The sequence below is a fragment of the Giraffa tippelskirchi genome, chromosome 3, assembly GCF_054371585.1.
Source record: "Giraffa tippelskirchi isolate mGirTip1 chromosome 3, T2T-mGirTip1v1.2.pri, whole genome shotgun sequence".
Classification (NCBI taxonomy): domain Eukaryota; kingdom Metazoa; phylum Chordata; class Mammalia; order Artiodactyla; family Giraffidae; genus Giraffa; species Giraffa tippelskirchi.
The window spans coordinates 157,540,958-157,560,953 of record NC_137277.1 but is presented as its reverse complement, the minus strand read 5'-3'; the positions used below and the strand labels follow the sequence as shown (position 1 = coordinate 157,560,953).

Here is a 19,996-nt window from a genome sequence, read left to right as displayed (position 1 = left end):
CCCCAACCAGGAAGCCTTGACAAGCCACCTGTCCAACCCCACCCACAGTGAGGAACCTCAAACTACCAGAATACAGAAAGGCCACGCCTAACACAGCAATCTAAACAAGATGAAAAGGCAGAGAAATACTCAGCAAGTAAAGGAAAATGAGAAATGCCCACCAAACCAAACAAAAGAGGAGGAGATAGGGAATCTATCTGAAAAAGAGTTTAGAATAATGATAATAAAAATGATCCAAAATCTTGAAAGCAAAATGGAGTTATAGATAAATAGCCCGGAGACAAAGATTGAGAAGATGCAAGAAATGTTTATCAAGGACCTAGAAGAATCAAAAGGAGTCAATATATAATGAATAATGAAATAAAGGAGATAAAAGACACTCTGGAGGGAACCAACAGTAGAATAACCGAGGTAAAAGATAGGATAAGTGAGGTAGAAGATAGAATGATGGAAATAAACGAAGCAGAGAGGAAAAAAGAAAAAAGAATCAAAAGAAATGAAGAAAACCTCAGGGACCTCTGGGACAATATGAAACGCCCCAACATTCGAATCCTAGGAGTCCCAGAAGAAGAAGATAAAAGGAAAGGCCATGAAAAAATACAGGAGGAGATAATAGTTGAAAATTTCCCTAAAATGAGGAAGGAAATAGTCACAGAAGTCCAAGAAACCCAGAGAGTCCCAAACAGGATAAACCCAAGGCGAAACAAGAAATCAAATTATGCATAGAAACGAATGAAAATGAAAACACAACAACCCAAAACCTATGGGACACTGTAAAAGTAATGCTAAGGGGAAGGTTCATAGCAATACAGGCGTACCTCAAGAAACAAGAAAAAAATCAAATAAATCAACTAACTCTACACCTAAAGCAACTAGAGAAGGAAGAAACGAAGAACCCCAGGGTCAGTAGAAGGAAAGAAATCTTAAAAATTAGGGCAGAAATAAATGCAAAAGAAACAAAAGAGACCATAGCAAAAATCAACAAAACTAAAAGCTGGTTTTTCGAGATTAAACAAGATTGACAAGCCATTAGCCAGACTCATCAAGAAACAAAGGGAGAAGAATCAGATCAACAAAATTAGAAATGAAAATGGAGAGATCACAACAGACTCCACAGAAATTAAGAGACTACTACCAACAGCTATACGCCAATAAAATGGACAACTTGGGAGAAATGGACAAATTCTTAGAAAAGTATAACTTTCCAAAACTGAACCAGGAAGAAATAGAAGATCTTAACAGACCCATCACAAGCACGGAAATCGAAACTGTAATCAGAAATCTCCCAGCAAACAAAAGCCCAGGACCAGACGGCTTCACAGCGGAATTCTACCAAAAATTTAGAGAAGAGCTAACACCTATCCTACTCAAACTCTTCCAGAAAATTGCAGAAGATGGTAAACTTCCAAACTCATTCTATGAGGCAACCATCACCCTAATTCCAAAACCAGACAAAGATGCCACAAAAAAAGAAAACTACAGGCCAATATCACTGATGAACATAGATGCAAAAATCCTTAATAAAATTCTAGCAAACAGAATCCAACATCATATTAAAAAGATCACACATCATGACCAAGTGGGCTTTAACCCAGGAATGCAAGGTTTCTTTAATATCTGCAAATCAATCAATGTAATACACCACATTAACAAATTGAAAGATAAAAACCATATGATTATCTCAATAGATGCAGAAAAAGCATTTGACAAAATTCAACATCCATTTATGATAAAAACCCTCCAGAAAGCAGGAATAGAAGGAACATACCTCAACATAATAAAAGCTATATATGACAAACCCACAGCAAACATTATCCTCAATGGTGAAAAATTGAAAGCATTTCCCCTAAATTCAGGAACAAGGCAAGGATGCCCCCTTTCACCACTACTATTCAACATAGTTTTGGAAGTTTTGGCCACAGCAATCAGAGCGGAAAAAGAAATAAAAGGAATACAGATAGGAAAAGAAGAAGTAAAACTCTCACTGTTTGCAGATGACATGATCCTCTACATAGAAAACCCTAAAGATTCTACCAGAAAATTACTAGAGCTAATCAATGAATATAGTAAATTTGCAGGATATAAAATTAACACACAGAAATCCCTTGCATTCCTATACTCCAATAATGAGAAAACAGAAAGAGAAATTAAGGAAACAATACCATTCACCATCGCAACAAAAAGAATAAAATACTTAGGAATATATCTACCTAAAGAAACAAAAGACTTATATATAGAAAACTATAAAACACTGATGAAAGAAATCAAAGAGGACACAAACAGATGGGGAATTATACCATGTTCATGGATTGGAAGAATTAATATAGTGAAAATGAGTATACCACCCAAAGTAATCTATAGATTCAATGCAATCCCTATCAAGCTACCAATGGTATTTTTCACAGAACTAGAACAAATCATTTCACAATTTGTATGGAAATATAGGAAACCTCGAATAGCCAAAGCAATCTTGAGAAAGAAGAATGGAACTGGAGGAATCAACCTGCCTGACTTCAGGCTCTACTACAAAGCCACAGTCATCAAGACAGTATGGTACTGGCACAAAGATAGAAATATAGATCAATGCAACAAAAGAGAAAGCCCAGTGATAAACCCACGCACCTATGGACACCTTATCTTCGACAAAGGAGGCAAGAATATACAATGGAGAAAAGACAATCTCTTTAACAAGTGGTGCTGGGAAAACTGGTCAACCACTTGCAAAAGAATGAAACTAGAACACTTCCTAACACCACATACAAGCGTAAACTCAAAATGGATTAAAGATCTAAACGTAAGACCAGAAACTATAAAACTCCTAGAGGAAAACATAGGCAAAACACTCTTCGACATAAATCACAGCAGGATCCTCCATGACCCACCTCCTAGAATATCAGAAATAAAAGCAAAAATAAACAAATGGGACCTAATTAAAATTAAAAGCTTTTGCACAACAAAGGAAACTATAAGCAAGGTGAAAAGACAGCCTTCAGAATGGGAGAAAATAATAGCAAATGAAGCAACAGACAAACAATTAATCTCAAAAATAAACAAGCAACACTTGCAGCTGAATTGCAGAAAAATAAACGACCCAATCAAAAAATGGGCCAAAGAACTAAACAGACATTTCCCCAAAGAAGACATACAGATGGCTAACAAACACATGAAAAGATGCTCAATATCACTCATTATTAGAGAAATGCAAATCAAAACCACAATGAGGTACCATTTCACTCCAGTCAGAATGGCTGCTATCCAAAAGTCTACAAGCAATAAAAGCTGGAGAGGGTGTGGAGAAAAGGGAACCCTCTTACACTGTTGGTGGGAATGCAAACTAGTACAGCCACTATGGAGAACAGTGTGAAGATTCCTTAAAAAACTGGAAATAGAACTGCCATATGACCCAGCAATCCCACTGCTGGGCATACACACTGAGGAAACCAGAATTGAAAGAGACGCGTGTACCCCAATGTTCATCGCAGCACTGTTTTCAATAGCCAGGACATGGAAGCAACCTAGATGTCCATCAGCAGACGAATGGATAAGGAAGCTGTGGTACATATACACAATGGAATATTACTCAGCCATTAAAAAAAATACATTTGAATCGGTTCTATTGAGATGGATGAAACTGGAGCCCATTATACAGAGTGAAGTAAGCCAGAAAGAAAAACTCCAATACAGTGTACTAATGCATATATATGGAATTTGAAAGATGGTAACAATAACCCTATATGCGAGGCAGAATAAGAGACACAGATGCATAGAACAGTCTTATGGACTCTGAGGGAGAAGGTGAGGGTGGGACGTTCTGGGAGAATAGCATTGAAACATGTATATTATCATATGTGAAACAGAACACCATTCCATGTTTGATGCATGAGACAAATGCTCAGGACTGGGGCAATGGGATGACCCAGAGGGATGGGATGGAGAGGGAGGTGGGAGGGGGGTCCAGGAAGGGAAACACATGTAAACCCATGGCTGATCCATGTCAATGTATGGCAAAAATTACTATAATATTGTAAAGTAATTAGCCCCCAACTAAAATAAATAAATTTATTTTAAAAAATAAAATAAAATAAAATGATGACTGTCTTAATTCCTTAGCTTTTGTGCACATTTTGAAAACTGTGGAACTAGAAAAATAAAATACCCTTGAAATTTTTATGTTACTGTTATTGAAAATGTCAGTGAGTCTTTGAACCCATTTTTTTTTCCTATTTAGTTTGCACAAGTACTGTTGAAAACGAGTAACATGAAGGATTCATTTAGCCCATGTTTATTGAGGACCTAATGTTTTCAGCACTGTCAGAGTGGATGATATGGGGACTATAGACATGAATTAGGAATGAGCTTGCTATCAAAGAATGTAAAATCAAGTGAGGAGGGTTAGGTATAAACATAAATGTCAGGATGCAAGACAGACAGCTGATGTTGTAAATGTTCAGAGAAGATGGCAAAAGATTTTAGGAAAATTGAAGCAATATTTTTCTATGTATCTAGTTAGACTAAATATCTTTGCTTTTAGAAGAATGAATCCAGTTAAGAATCATTTAAATCTTTATACTGTACAGTGATATGATTCTGTATGTCTGAAAAACACTCATTCTTCATGTTCATTATTTTGACATTCATTATCTGTTGAGGATTGCAGTCCAGAAACTCTGGATAAGACATTGAATCTTGGAAGAAAAAATATGAGATAGAATGGTTCAAAAATAGAAATATTTTTTGTCCTCTTCTTGCCTTCCATTTTCATCATATCTCCAGAATAATTAGTACTAAACACTGTTACTAAGACAATGACATTCTGAATTTTTGTTACACCTATGTTTTGTAGGTTTCTTGAACATACAGTCATGGCCTCCAAACATGACTGACTTCAGTGTTTTTTCTAACTTGGTAACCATTGGCGGAAGAGTACTCTATAGGTAGGTGTATATTGTAATATTAAAGTAATATTAGTGTTTGACAGGTATGGAGTACATGATGCGAAACATAAAGCGGTAACTTCTTGTCAATCATATGTTATCATAATTAAAAGATAGAGTTGAGTAACTTGGTAATGGTGTCGGTGTATGGAATACAAATGCTGTTTTACCAGGAAGTTCTCATTTGGTATCTGAATCTATCATTTGGACAAAGCATCATAGCACTGATGTTTTAGAAATTGGTTCACCACCCTACATGCAGTGCTGGTTAATAATGGACAGAAAATCAGAGCTCAGAAGTTTTTATTGTTCTAAAGTTCTAATGTCAGTATTTTTATTCATATAGTAAAAATGTGTTTTATTTATTAAGCCATTGCTTTTACTTTACTTTAGAATTCATCTGCATGAAATTTTTATTTATGAACAGTTAAAAATTGATCTATATAAGGCGACTTAGACTTATTTTTTCTACTTAAATCTTAAAGATGCCAAAAATCAATGCTGTCATCAAATACTCTGTAATTATACTTCACAGAAAGTCCATTGAATTAAAATAGATATATCTGTAAGAGGTTCTAAAATGTAAATGTACTAAAAAAGGATAGTGCTATGTGAAACCAATTTTTACTCCATTGAATAAAATATTATAAATCTAAGTCAAGGCATTGTTATGCTCATGTTGTAATCAACAGTTAGGGGTGGTCATGATGGGAAGAAAGAATTGAGAGGGTGAATTACATCCTAGTTAGGTACACACACACACTATATAAATGTGTATTATAGTTCATCTTGCATTTATATATATATAATACATGAAAAAAAATCTGAGCATTAAAAGTAAAGCTAATTTAGATTTATAAGGAAGCAAAAGTGAACAGCTTTGATCTCTAAAATATAAAATAATGTTCGTAAGTTGATTGAGATTTGGGAAACAGTTATTCTTTAGAGAAAGAAGAAAGAATTTAATTACAAAGTTGACCATGTTGAAATGAAACCAGCGTCCTTGAAATGATAATTTGTTTCCACAGTGTAGTTGTTACTTAACTTTTAGAGATGCTTTCTCATTTATCCAAGCCTTCTGAGTTTTTTTTTAATTTTAGTTTAATTTTATTCTTCTCTTTAATATTTGACATCTTCTATCTGTATATATTTTTCAGACAAAATATAATTATATTTTGGTTTCTGAGGTATATATTAAAGCTAAATATCCATAGTCATTCCCTGTGATATGTACCCTCTGAAAGTGTGTCTAAATTTATTTGATAGAGTAGAATTAATATCTTATTTTGGACAGGTGAACAATCACCCTATCAACATGTATTTAATTATTTAGTCTTAATCCAGGATTTCATTCTTGATGAATTTAAGATTGAGAAAGGCAGTGAGTGGATATGTCAGTGGTACATATGTAGGCAGAAATAGGGATATCACTGATATTCATATTTCTAAAAGATGGGCTTTTTTGAGGGGGGGTCAAATGATTACTTTTGTAAGTGTCAGTGTATAGCATTGTAAAGAAATAATGTTTTAATTTTTTCCCTTCCCCTCTCTTTAGTGGCCTTTCCTTGCTTATCCTCAAGCAACAGGGCATCACTTCTCTACAGTTCCAATCCTTGAAAGAAATCAGTGCGGGGAACATCTATATCACTGACAACAGCAATCTGTGCTATTATCATACCATTAACTGGACAACACTGTTCAGCACAGTCAACCAGAGGATAGTGATTCGGGACAATAAGAAAGCTGAAAACTGTAGTAAGTACATAACCCAGACAATAAAACCTAGAAACTTTAAACATTTTTTTATATTCTACATTGTATAAAACAATTAAAAATGATAGGTCAGGATTGTCCTTTTTTTTTTCTCAACACTTAAAACAATCAGATGGGTGACTTTTATAACATATTTCATGTTTTCATTGTGTCTTTCATGTTCTCAAATCTTGCCTCATTTTAAGAACCTCCTGTAGAGATTTAGATTCAACAGGTATAAGTGGAACCTGGGAATCTAAATATTTAATAGGCATCCCAGGTACTTCCTCAAATTCAATCAATTTGTGGAAATCCACTCTTAAATTTTCTGTTTACTTTTTATTTCAGTGAATTTGGTGACATAGAAAAGCAAAATATTTGCCATTTAGAGGTGGTGGGTAAAAAAGGACATTTTCTTTTGAAATGTGTAAAAATGCTCTTCTAAAAGTTTGCCATTCAAGAAGAAAGTTCATTTCATAAATTCGTTTTTATAGTCATGGAGTTTTCTTTTTTTCATTTATTTTACTGCATATTATTTTTCTATCATTTCTTTGTCACACAGAAGCAAATAATGTTTTCATGAGTACATAATTAAGCCATTCCCATCTTATACTTTGATGTTCTAATGATTAATACTTAATTCTTCCCTGTTTTTCTTCTTAGTAATACTTTCTTCTCCATCCTATAGGTGACATACTATGAATATAGTACTGATTTACTTATGATAAATATAAAATAAAAATACTTAGAATTCAAATGATCTGTTAACCAATGCATGTTCTTATTGTGGTCATTATAGATCAGTCCTCTTTAAAAGTTTCATTCCTTATTTTTCTGTTAGGAAGTCTTCTTGCTTCTTTGATCTCAACATCAGAACAATCACAAGGTTATACATACATAATGAATAAGTTAATTAAGCATCCTAATGAATAGTACAGGACACATTAAAAAAATGTAAACTCTTAAGAAGTTAACATGACTTAAATTTACCAGGTTATGTGGTCAATTAATTATTTATTTGTATCCCACATTGTTCCAGAAAGGGTTTAAGGCAGCTTAGGTTAGCAATTTTTATAAAATATAACTTATAATTTATGAGAAATTCACACTTTAGTTCTCTTAGATACTTAAATATATTTTCCAGAGAAAATAGATCTATTTCAACATAATTTCAACATGAAATTCTTGTTTTTAGTGAACTTAAGTTCTTATATATTCTTTTGTTCCTCATAGAATCAAGAAATATAAAATCTTATTATATATCAAAATATGCATATCCACATTAAATGAGATTTATCCTTTTATTGAGCCTAGATTGTTTCCTTGGTTTTATATATTTCTGATTCCTGACAAAAAGCTTGCTTTTTTTTTTCTGTAATACCTAAGGTTTTTATCCCACATTACTATATGTGTTTTTGTACATGCCCAGACAAAGTAGATTTCCATGGAAGTAAAATAGAATATTTTTCAACACTAACATAAATATTTCTCTAAGTCAGAGTTATACTCTCATTTCTCTCACTTTGAAATTCTTTGTACACTGCAAGATAGGAAAAATTTATGCAATTATTCCTTATTTCTTTAAGACTTCTAAAATTTTCAAACAACCAAAAGAAGATTAATAATAATAAGCTAAAATCTAACATGTTCTTCAGCTTTCAGCATTATATCTCTTGGACACTTAGCCACTTTTAAAACCGTGAACATATTTTATTGTTCTGTAGAGTTACGGTTGACTTAACAGTTTGAGGAAGAAATGAAACAGTTTGAAGAAAGCAGCTTTGTGGTGCTGTAGAATAAAATTAAACATTTTATTTTTCATTTTTAACATCTTAGAGTGAAAAAATTTTGGATGAAATCCATTTATCAAAATTTGAGCTTCGGTCTCATAGTACATTGGATCCAGTATTCTTAGAAATGTAATTATCCTATAAACTTGATCTCAGAGGTGTTGCTGATGATTACACTGAGCCTGCCCACATGTGACTGAGACCATTTTATTACCCACAGTATTATCTGCAAGTGGGTGAACTTAAATAGTATTTAAGTTTAAATTGTAGATACTGCATGTTTAGACATTCTTTCTTAGTATACCACACAAGCACACATACATATTCATTACAAGACTTGGATACACAGACATACAGTATAAGGTATGTATTTATATACTCACACAGCACATATACATGTACGCTTCCCCAGAACACATACACATGCATGCACACACATAAATGCACATACCTACAGTCACCATAAAATACTCTCACCTAAATCTATATATCAGCTTGGTAGCTTAAAAGAAAAAAAAAAAAAAGGCCTTGATTTTTAAGTTATTGTTTTAGTTCAACATGACTTAAGACAGTAATGACAATAAAAGAAAAACTTCACCTCATCTGTATAGTGTGTCCATAACTTGAGCAGTCTTAATATTTTAAGTCAAAAATTTCAAAGCAGACTTTATGGTTTGAAGAGATTGAGAGAAACCCCAGAGTATGAAAAGCTGGAACATTTTTTGCCTCCTTTATTTGTATGGTTTGGGGACAAAACAGTGCTAGTTGGAAGGAGATTTAGACTAAGTTTATAATAGTATTTGAGGTTTCTGTAAATAATTAAGCATAAACTTTTTAACACCAGAATATAAACATGAAGATTTAAGTATTAACCAAACTTTCACAATCTAGTTACATTTGAACTGATACATCTCCATTTTAAAATTATTTTCATGAATGCACTGAAACCCAACATAAAGAGAGAAACCATATTCAATAATTACCTTTCAAAATGGAAATAATTTTATTTTTCTAATTATAATAGTATTTTTATCATCATTAGAGTATAAAACAATAGACATATATAAAATAATACATACTTTTTGGTAAATAGACAAATAATGAAACATTTGTTTAGAAGCCATAGCAATTAAAACTATGCTACTGGCATGAAAACAGATATATAGACCAATGGAGCAGAATCAAGAGTCCAGAAATAAAACCACATGTAAGTTTAACTAATATTTAATAGGGAAGACAAGAATATTCAATAAGAAAAGGATAATTGATCAGTAAATTAAGATGGGAAAATAATGATATTTACATGCAAAAGAATGAAATCACACCCCTATCCTATATTACTCACAAAAATGAACTCAGAAAGCATTAAGGACTTAAACATAAGACCAAAACCACAATATTCCTAGAAGAAACATTGAAGATTGTAGGTTCCTTGACATTGGTTTTAGTAATGACTTTATGGATATGACACTGAAAGCAGAAGCAACAAAAGCAAAAATAAGTGGGACTACATCAAAATAAAAAGGTTTTGCATAGCAAAAACAACAAAAGCAATCAGCAAAATGTAAAGCCAAACTATCTAATTGGAGAAAATATTTGCAAGTCATTTATCTGATACGGCCTTAATACAAGGTATGTAAGGAACTCAAACAACTGAATAACAAACAATCTGTTGTAAAAATGTGCAGAGAATGTGAACAGATGTTTCTCTAAAGACACGCAAATAGCAACAAGTCATGAAAAGGTGCTCAATACTCAACGTCACTAACCAATGTGTGTGCTAAGTCACTTCAGTCGTGTCAGACTTTTTTCAACCCTATGGACTGTAACCCACCAGGCTCCTCTGTCCATGGGATTCTCCAGACAAGAATACTGGAGTGGCTTGCCATTTCCTTCTCTGGGGGATGTTTCTGACTCAGGGATAGTTCTCCTGCATTGGCAGGCAGGTTCTTTACCACTAGCACCACCTGGGGATAGGGAAATATTAATGGAAATTGAAACCACAATGAGACATCAATTTATGTCTGTTAGAATGGTTATTATCAAAAAGCAAAGAGATAACAAGTGCTGGTGAGGGTGTGGAGAAAAGGGACCTCTGATACACTGTTGGAGGGAATGTAAATTGAGGCAGTCATGGTGGAAAATGGTACAGAAATTCCTCAAAAAATTAAAAACAAAATTACTATGTCTGGCAATTTCACTTCTTTGCATCCTCATGTTCACTGAGCACTATTCACAATAACCAAGATATAGAAACAATGTGTCTGTCAACAGTTGACTGTATAAAGCATATGTTGCATGTATATAGATTGATATATACACACAATGGCATATTCAGCCATAAAAAAGAAGAAAATCGTTCCATATGTGGCAACATAGGTAGACCTTCAGGACATCAATGTTAAGTGGATTAAGTTAGATAGAGAATGACAAATACTGTATGATAGCACTTTCATGCAGAATCTAAAATCATTAAACTCACAGAAACAGAGAGTAAAATGATGGTTGCCAGAATCTGAGGAGGAGGGGAAATAGGAAGATACTGGTCAAAATGTATACACTTTAAGTTATAAGTTCTGGAGATCTAAAGTTTAGTTCAGTTCAGTTTAGTTGCTCAGTCATGTCCAACTCTTTGTGACACCATGGGCTGCAGCCCACCAGGCTTCCCTGTCCATCACCAACTCCCAGAGTTTTTAACTTGTGTCCATTAAGTCAGTGATGCCATCCACCCATTTCATCCTCTGTAGTCACCTTCTCCTCCCACCTTCAATCTTTCCCAGCATCAGGTTTTTTTCAAATGAGTCACTCCTTCGCATCAGGTGGCCAAAGTATTGGAGCTTCAGCTTCAGTATCAGTTCTTCCAATGAATATTCAGGACTGATTTCCTTTAGGATGGACTGGTTGGATCTCCTTGCAGTCCAAGGGACTCTCAAGAGTCTTCTCCAACACCACAGTTCAAAAACATCAGTTCTTCGGCCCTCAGCTTTCTTTATAGTCCAACTTTCACATCCATACATGACTACCGGATCTAAGGTACAGCATAGCAACTATAGTTAACAAAACTCTATTTTATATTTAAAAGTTGCAATGAGACTAGAGATTTTATGTTTCCACCATGACCACAACAAAATAGTAATTAAGTGAAGTGAAGGATGTATTAAATTTTATTGTGATCAACACTTATATGCATAGCAAACCACATTGTACACATTAAATTTAAGCAATGTTAGAAGACTAAAAATTTTACTTCAGTAGATCTGTAAAAAATAAAACATGGTCATAATTGTGCAAACTTTAAGTCTTTTTATATAATGAAAATAAACATAATTAAAAGAAAAGAAAACAGTAGAGCATATCAGCTCACAGAACTGGGAAGTGCAAGGGGAATATTCCTTCAGGCACAGATGGCTCTACGGGTTAAACATTACCATGACTCAATTCTTCGACATTGCCAAATTTTGCTTTCTTCATAGGTCAGCTCTCTTTCTTCATTAGTTGCATTGACTGCAGCCATGAAATTAAAAGATGCTTACTCCTTGGAAGGAAAGTTATGACCCACCGAGACAGCATATTAAAAAGCAGAGACATTACTTTGTCAACAAAGGTCCATCTAGCCAAGGCTATGGTTATTCCAGTAGTCATGTATGGATGTGAGAGTTGGACTATAAAGAAAGCTGAGCGCAGAAGAATTGATGCTTTTGAACTGTGGTGTTGGAGAAGACTCTTGAGAGTCCCGATTGAAGGCAGGAGGAGAAGGGGACAACAGAGGATGAGATGATTGGATGGCATCACCAACTCAATGGCAATGGGTTTGGGTGGACTCCGGGAGTTGGTGATGGATAGGCAGGCCTGGAGTGCTGTGGTTCATAGGGTCGCAAAGAGTTGGACACGACTGAGCGACTGAACTGAACCATGTGTACAATAGATAGCTAGTGGGAAATTGCTGTATAACATAGGGAGCTCAACTCGGTGTTCTGTGATGACCTAGAGGGGTGTGATAGGGCTTGGCTCAAGAAGGAGGAAGCGTATGTATACTTATAGCTGATTCACATTGTTGTACAGCAGAAAGTAAGAAGCATTGTAAATCATCATCCTCCAATTAAAAAAGAAAAATATCGAAGTCACTAAAAATGTTTATCACTGCCCAGAGCATTCTCCAGGTTTATGAGTATGGGTAAAATAGCCCTACTCTCTCTCTCCCAGCATCTGTGTTATGGAAAGAAGCCTGACTGACCCTGCTTGGGTCAAATATGCCTATCTCTGGACAGTTCAACTATTTTCTCTCTCCCACCAACTGTTCAAGTATGATTTTAAGTCAGCCCCTTCAAAGCATTTGAAGTGATATTTTATAAGTGAAAGTGTTAGTTGCTCAATCATGTTCAACTCTTTGGACCCCATGGACTGTATGTAGCCCGCCAGGCTCCTCTGTCCATGGAATGCTCCAGGCATGAATACCGAAAGGGTACCCATTCCATTCTCCATGGGATATTTCTGACCCAGGGATCAAACCCATGTCTCCTACTTTGCAAGCAGATTCTATACTGTCTGTGCCACCAGGGAGGCCTCATAATTTCTCTACTTAAATCCCTTCATTGATTACCTACATCAGCTTCGGTTCAGTTCAGTCACTCAGTCGTGTCCGACTCTTTGTGAACCCATGAATCCCAGCATGCCAGGCCTCCCTGTCCATCACCAACTCCCGGAGTTTACCCAAACCCATGTCCATCGAATCGGTGATGCCATCCAACCATCTCATCCTCTGTTGTCCCCTTCTCCTCCTGCCCCCAATCCTTCACAGCATTAGGGTCTTTTCCAGTGAGTCAACTCTTCGCATGAGGTGGCCAAAGTATTGGAGTTTCAGCTTCAACATCAGTCCTTCCGATGAACACCCAGGACTGATCTCCTTTAGGAGGGACTGGTTGGATCTTCTTGCAGTCCAAGGGACTCTCAAGAGTCTTCTCCAACACCACAGTTCAAAAGCATCAATTCTTCGGCACTCAGCTTTCTTCACCATCCAACTCTCACATCCATACATGACTAGTGGAAAAACCATAGCCTTGACTAGACGGATATTTGTTGGCAAAGTAATGTCTCCGCTTTTAAATATGCTATCTAGGTTGGTCATAACCTTCCTTCCAAGGAGTATGCGTCTTTTAATTTCATGGCTGCAATCACCATCAGCAGTGATTTTGGAGCCCAAAAAAATAAAGTCTAACACTGTTTCCACTGTTTCCCCATCTATTTCGCATGAAGTGATGGGACCAGACGCCATGATCTTAGTTTTCTGAACGTTGAGCTTTAATTCAACTTTTTCACTCTCCTCTTTCACTTTCATCAAGAGGCTCTTTTAGTTCTTCTTCGCTTTCTGCCATAAGGGTGGTTCATCTGCATATCTGAGGTTATTGATATTTCTCCCGGCAATCTTGATTCCAGCTTGTGTTTCTTCCAGCCCAGCGTTTCTCATGATGTACTCTGCATATAAGTTAAATAAGCAGGGTGACAATACACAGCCTTGACGTACTCCTTTTCCTATTTGGAACCAGTCTGTTGTTCCATGTCCAGTTCGAACTGTTGCTTCCTGACCTGCATACAGGTTTCTCGAGAGACAGGTCAGATGGTCTGGTATTCCCATCTCTTTCAGAATTTTCCACAGTTTATTGTGATCCACACCATCAAAGGCTTTGACATAGTCAATGAAGCAGAAATAGATGTTTTTCTGGAACTCTCTTGCTTTTTCGATGATCCAGCAGATGTTGGCAATTTCATCTCTGACTCCTCTGCCTTTTCTAAAGCCAGCTTGAACATCTGGAAGTTCACGGTTCACGTATTGCTGAAGCCTGGCTTGGAGAATTTTGAGCATGACTTTACTAGTGTGTGAGATGAGTGCGATTGTGCAATTGTGTTTGAGAATTCTTTGCCATTGCCTTTCTTTGGGATTAGAATGAAAACTGACCTTTTCCAGTCCTGTGACCACTGCTGAGTTTTCCAGATTTGCTGGCATATCGAGTGCAGCACTTTCACAGCATCATCTTTCAGGATTTGAAATAGCTCAACTGGAATTCCATCACCTCCACTAGCTTTGTTCATAGTGATGCTTTCTAAGGCCCACTTGACTTCACATTCCAGGATGTCTGGCTCTAGATGAGTGTGAATGATCACACCATTGTGGTTATCCGGGTCGTGAAGATCTTTTTTGTACAGTTCTTCTGTGTATTCTTGCCACCTCTTCTTACTATCTTCTGCTTCTGTTAGGTCCATACCATTTCTGTCCTTTATCGAGCCCATCTTTGCATGAAATGTTCCCTTGGTATCTCTAATTTTCTGGAAGAGATCTCAAGTCTTTCCCATTCTGCTGTTTTCCTGTATTTCTTTGCATTGATTGCTGAGGAAGGCTTTCTTATCTCTCCTTGCTATTCTTTGGAACTCTGCATTCAGATTGGAATACCTTTCCTTTTCTCCTTTGGTTTTCACTTCTCTTCTTTTCCCAGCTATTTGTAAGGCCTCTTCAGACAGCCATTTTGCTTTTCTGCATTTCTTTTCCATGGGGATGGTCTTGATCCCTCTCTCCTGTACAATGTCACTAACTTCTGTCCATAGTTCATCAGGCACTCTGTCTATCAGATCTAGTCCCTTAAATCTATTTGTCACTTCCACTGTATACTCATAAGGGATTTGATTTAGGTCATACCTGAGTGGTCTAGTGGTTTTCCCTACTTTCTTCAATTTAAGTATGAATTTGGCAATAAGGAGTTCATGATCTGAGCCACAGTCTGCTCCTGGTCTTGTTTTTGCTGACTGTGTAGAGCTTCTCCATCTTTGGCTGCAAAGAATATCTTTGGCCAAAGCAGAAAAGCCTTTAAACAGCCAATTGTTCCTAGGTACTCTGGCCATTGTTCACCTCAGAGGCTCATCAGATACTCTTTTCCCAGTCCATGTTCAAGTCCAGTCAGTTATGTGAAAGCACTAATCTTATTCCCTGCTCAGACTCTTAATGGCTAGATTTGTAAAACACAATTTTCCGCAGCCCTCTTTGTCTTAATATTTTTTATTTATCATTCTCATCTCAGATAGTTGTCCCTCTTTCTGTGGGCTGACATTATGACACCTACCCATTAGGTTATGAAAATCATTATATTCTCTTTCTCTCTCTCTATATATATATATATATGTATATATATATAGATAGATAGATAGAGATTGTTTATATATATATAAATAAATGTTTATCTAGTGCTGTCTTCATAACTAGGCTGTAAGCACTACATAACACAATATATATGCTATTTCATATGTCCTTCATATCCCCATTTCTTAGCAGTGTCCAGCATAAACTAAGAAGTTTCTCAACAAATACTTCTAAAAGTAAACACATGGGTATAATTGTATGTTTTCACATTTCTCTTAAGTACATTTACTGATGGCATAGATAAATAAATAACCCTGCACTATATACTAGTAATATGATGTCTAATCTTCATCATTTCTAGAGAGGTAGATGTTATTATTTACTTACAGGTAAGTAATATGTACATAATTGCCCAAGGCTGCATGGCTAGTCATAGAGTAAGGATTTGATCTATGTTGATCCAATCAGAAAAAACTGAACTATGCCAATTAAATCATCTTTTTCAGCTTTCATAAAAAAGATTATTGTTATCTGCCCAAAGACATTCCAAGTCAAACCCATGCCTCTACATATGGTAGGCAGTGCAAACAGCATATGTAGGTGATCTTGTACAATGAAAAAGAAGATATTATTTCTGCCTTTGTGCTTGCAGACAGGCACTTCATTTCAGTGCTTTGTGCTAATCCATTTACTTTCACACATGCAGCACATAGCAAGATCCATTATTTAAGCTTGCCTCTGTTTTAATGAAAGGAAGTTCAATATTCTCTGTAAAGGTCAAAATAATAAGCACATTATTATCACTCCAAAATTTTAATAGACAGGTACAAATCAGATGATATAAAGAAAAATATTTTTACAGCTTCCAAAAAAATAGAAGTTAAAGGTTGCCTAATGGCTAGATTGCTAAGGTTTCTTTAGAGTTCACGATGGTGTTTCAAGCTGTAAGCCATTGAATAGGCCTTTTACTCCTTCCTGTGGGACTATCACCATGGAGGATCAGAGGGCTGTTGAATTCTTAGTACTGATTGAAAACTTCTTTTCTCTTAAGAATTTCAAAGTAGTTTCCTTGGTCTTTTGTTCTATGCTTTGTGGAGATGTTTCCCAAGGTTTCACTCCGCAGAGTGACATTTGGAAAGAGTGAGAAGAAAGTAATTATTATGATTTCCTGCTTATTATTGCTTTCCTCTAATAGATACTGTTTCCCTGATTCATAGCTGCTCTGAAATTGAGCATCTGAATACAAACTAAGAGAACTAGTAGGTAAAGAAAAGAAGGTAGGAGTTTGAGTGACACTAATACTCTCTTCTTCTACTAATGTCAAAGGAGAGAACAGAAAATCAAAGGAGAAGGGACAAGAATGAGAGTAATTTTTTCAAACCCCCCCAAAATTAATGTGAATAGGTGAAATAAATAGATCAAGGAATTGATGGACTATCATGAAATGGGCAGTACAAAGGTGCACTGATGGTTTTATCAACATCCTAAAGGAAGAAACTGGAAGCATATTTAAGGCCGTAGACAGAAGTTGATATACAAAGAATGTGAGGCGTTGATTATATTTTCTACAAGGATAGGCAAGGGAGAGATTCATGATACTCTGCAGTATGATTTTGAATATAATATGCTTATCTTTACAAGTTGCTTTTATAACATACCTTTTGTTTTTTTCCCCTTATTTAAGGTTTCTTCTGATAATTATGTTTATCCCATAAGCAAGTACATACAAAAATTGTATATAAATGTATATATGTGTGAGAATATGAAACACTCTATCAGTAACCTTAAAATCCCTCAATGCTTATAAAATGGGCTTTATATCTTAATATTTTAGTATCTGTGATCTTTTACTCCTTTCTAATCTTCATCTGTTGTATAAAATTTGATTTTACACATTTATATTCAGTCAGCTTGATTGAACTCTCTTTCTTATTCCTTACACCTTTATAAATTAATGGGAAGTTACTTGTACATCTAGGAATCAGTGATATGAGACTTACGTTAATATTTCCTTTCTAAAGACATTTATTTTATACAGTGAAAGAGCCCTCTTTCTCTGCATTATGAATAAATCAGAAGGAGAGAACTCTTGCTATTTGTTCAAAATCAATATAAAAGCTAAACTGTCAGCCTTTCCTGAGTAAAACATCAAATCATTTAATTTGTGAATAGTTTCCCCAAAAGATGAGAATAGTTACAACATATGCTATCTTAAGACATGGAATCACAGTTAAGCGAAGTCCACAAACATTATAAGTTAGCTAAAATAGTTAATATTATGAGAACAACATTCCTTTAAGTTTTAAGAAAACACTCTGTATAGTCACTGTTTCTGCAGATTATCTTTTTAAATTATTTTAATGTCTACTGCAAACACAAACCATATAACTAAAATAGCAAATTAAAAATGTATATAGCTTAAAAGCAAAAAAGATAAAATGAAAGAATAAACAATTTGATTTTCCCAAATATGTCATGAAAAACAAAAAATGGGAAGAGGACAGTTTGGATAAATATTAAAATTGATGATTTTTAACTACAGTGATCATGTTAAAGATAATTGGTTACATACCCTAAGAGCTGACTCATTGGAAAAAACTCTGATGCTGGGGAAGATTGAGGGCAAGAGGAGGAGGGGACAACAGAGGATGAAACTGTTGGATGGCATCACTAACTCAATAGACATGAGTTTGAGCAGACTCCAGGAGATAATGAAGGACAGGGAAACCTGATAGGCCACAGTTCATGGAGTTTCAAAGGGTTGGGCACAACTTAGCAACTGAACAAAACAACCCTAATTAAAGGCAGAGATTGTCAGATTAGATTAAAAATGCAATACCCAACTATATGCTGCCTACAGTACATAGACTTCAATCATAAAGACACATATAGATTAAAGGTGAGAAAATACACCCTAATAGATAGATCAACAGATATAGATCAATAGATCAATAGAAAAGTCAAGAAATATGAATAGAACTACAAGTTTGAGGACAACTGATTTTAAATAAATATGCAAAGATAATTTACTGGAAAAAGGATTGTATTTTCAACAAATGGTACTGGAAAAATTGAATGTCTACATGCCAAAAAAAGAAAAAGGTAGTATCTGTGTTGGTGAATTTTGTGTCAACTTGACTGTGTCACAGTTTCCCCAGGTATTTAGTTAAACATTATTTGCGGATGTGTTTGGAAGGGTGTTTCTGGATGAGATTGTTATTTGAATTGATGGACTGAGTAAAGGAAGTGGATAGGTGTATTCTAATTCACTGAAGGCTAAAGAGAACATACTTAGCCTCTCCGCCTGACTCCTGAACTGGTGCATCAGTCTTCTTCTGCCCTTAGACTGGGACTTAAAATATCTGTGCTTCTAGTTCTCAAGCTCAGACTACAACTGCATTGTAGGCTTTTCAGGGTCTTCAGAGCCTCTTGATGAGAGTGAAAGAGGAGTGAAAAAACTGGCTTAAAACTCAACATTTAAAAAACGAAGATCATGGCATGTGGTCCCATCACATCATGGCAAAAAGATGGGGAAACAATGGAAACAGTGACAGACTTTATTTTCTTGGGCTCCAAAATCACTGCGGATGGTGACTGCAGCCATGAAGTTAAAAGACACTTGCTCCTTGAAAGAAGAGCTATGACCAACTTAGACAGCATGTTAAAAAGCAGAGACATTACTTTGCCGACAAAGGTCCATCTAGTCAAGGGTGTGGTTTTTCCAGTAGTCATGTATGGATGTGAGAGTTTGACCATAAGGAAAGCTGAGAGCCGAAGAATTGATGCTTTTGAACTGTGGTGTTGGAGAAGACTCTTAGAGTCCCTTGGACTGCAGGAAGATGTAACCAGTCAATCCTAAAGGAAATCAGTCCTGAATAATCCTTGGAAGGACTGATGCTGAAGCTGAAACTCCAATGTTTTGGCCACCTGATGCGAAGAACTGACTCATTGGGAAGTCCCTGATGCTGCAAAAGATTGAAGGCAGGAAGAGAAGGTGATGACAGAAGACGAGATGGTTCAATGGCATCACTGACTCGATGGACATGGGTTTGAGAAAGCTCTAGGAGTTGGTGATGGACAGGAAAGCCTGGCATGCTGCAGTCCATGGGATCTCAAAGAGTCGGACACGACTGAGTGACTGAACTGAACTGACTGGGTCTTCAACTTGTAAACAGCAGACAGTGAGACTTTGCAGCCTCTATAACTGTGTGAAACAATTTCTTATATCAAAATATATAAAGTATGTAGATACAGATATGAATATACCCATCTATGCTGTTTTTCTTCAGAATCCTGACTAATGCAGTATAATATGCAAACTAAGTATAAATGGGCTATATGGGAAAAAACTCATCAAACATTGAACAAAATTTTGCTGCTTTGCCTTATACCAA

At 35.7% G+C, this 19,996-nt stretch overlaps 1 protein-coding gene across 2 annotated transcripts in view; it reads left to right on the top strand.

Moving 5' to 3' along the window:
* The window catches only part of ERBB4 (erb-b2 receptor tyrosine kinase 4), a 1,244,626-nt gene that overhangs the window by 927,487 nt on the left and 297,143 nt on the right, over nucleotides 1–19,996 (top strand). For both annotated transcript variants that reach the window (XM_081582978.1, XM_081582977.1), the window contains exons 11-12: nucleotides 4,844–4,934; nucleotides 6,490–6,689. In XM_081582978.1, coding sequence (XP_081439104.1) covers nucleotides 4,844–4,934; nucleotides 6,490–6,689 — 291 coding nt within the window. The remainder of the gene's footprint in view (nucleotides 1–4,843; nucleotides 4,935–6,489; nucleotides 6,690–19,996) is intronic.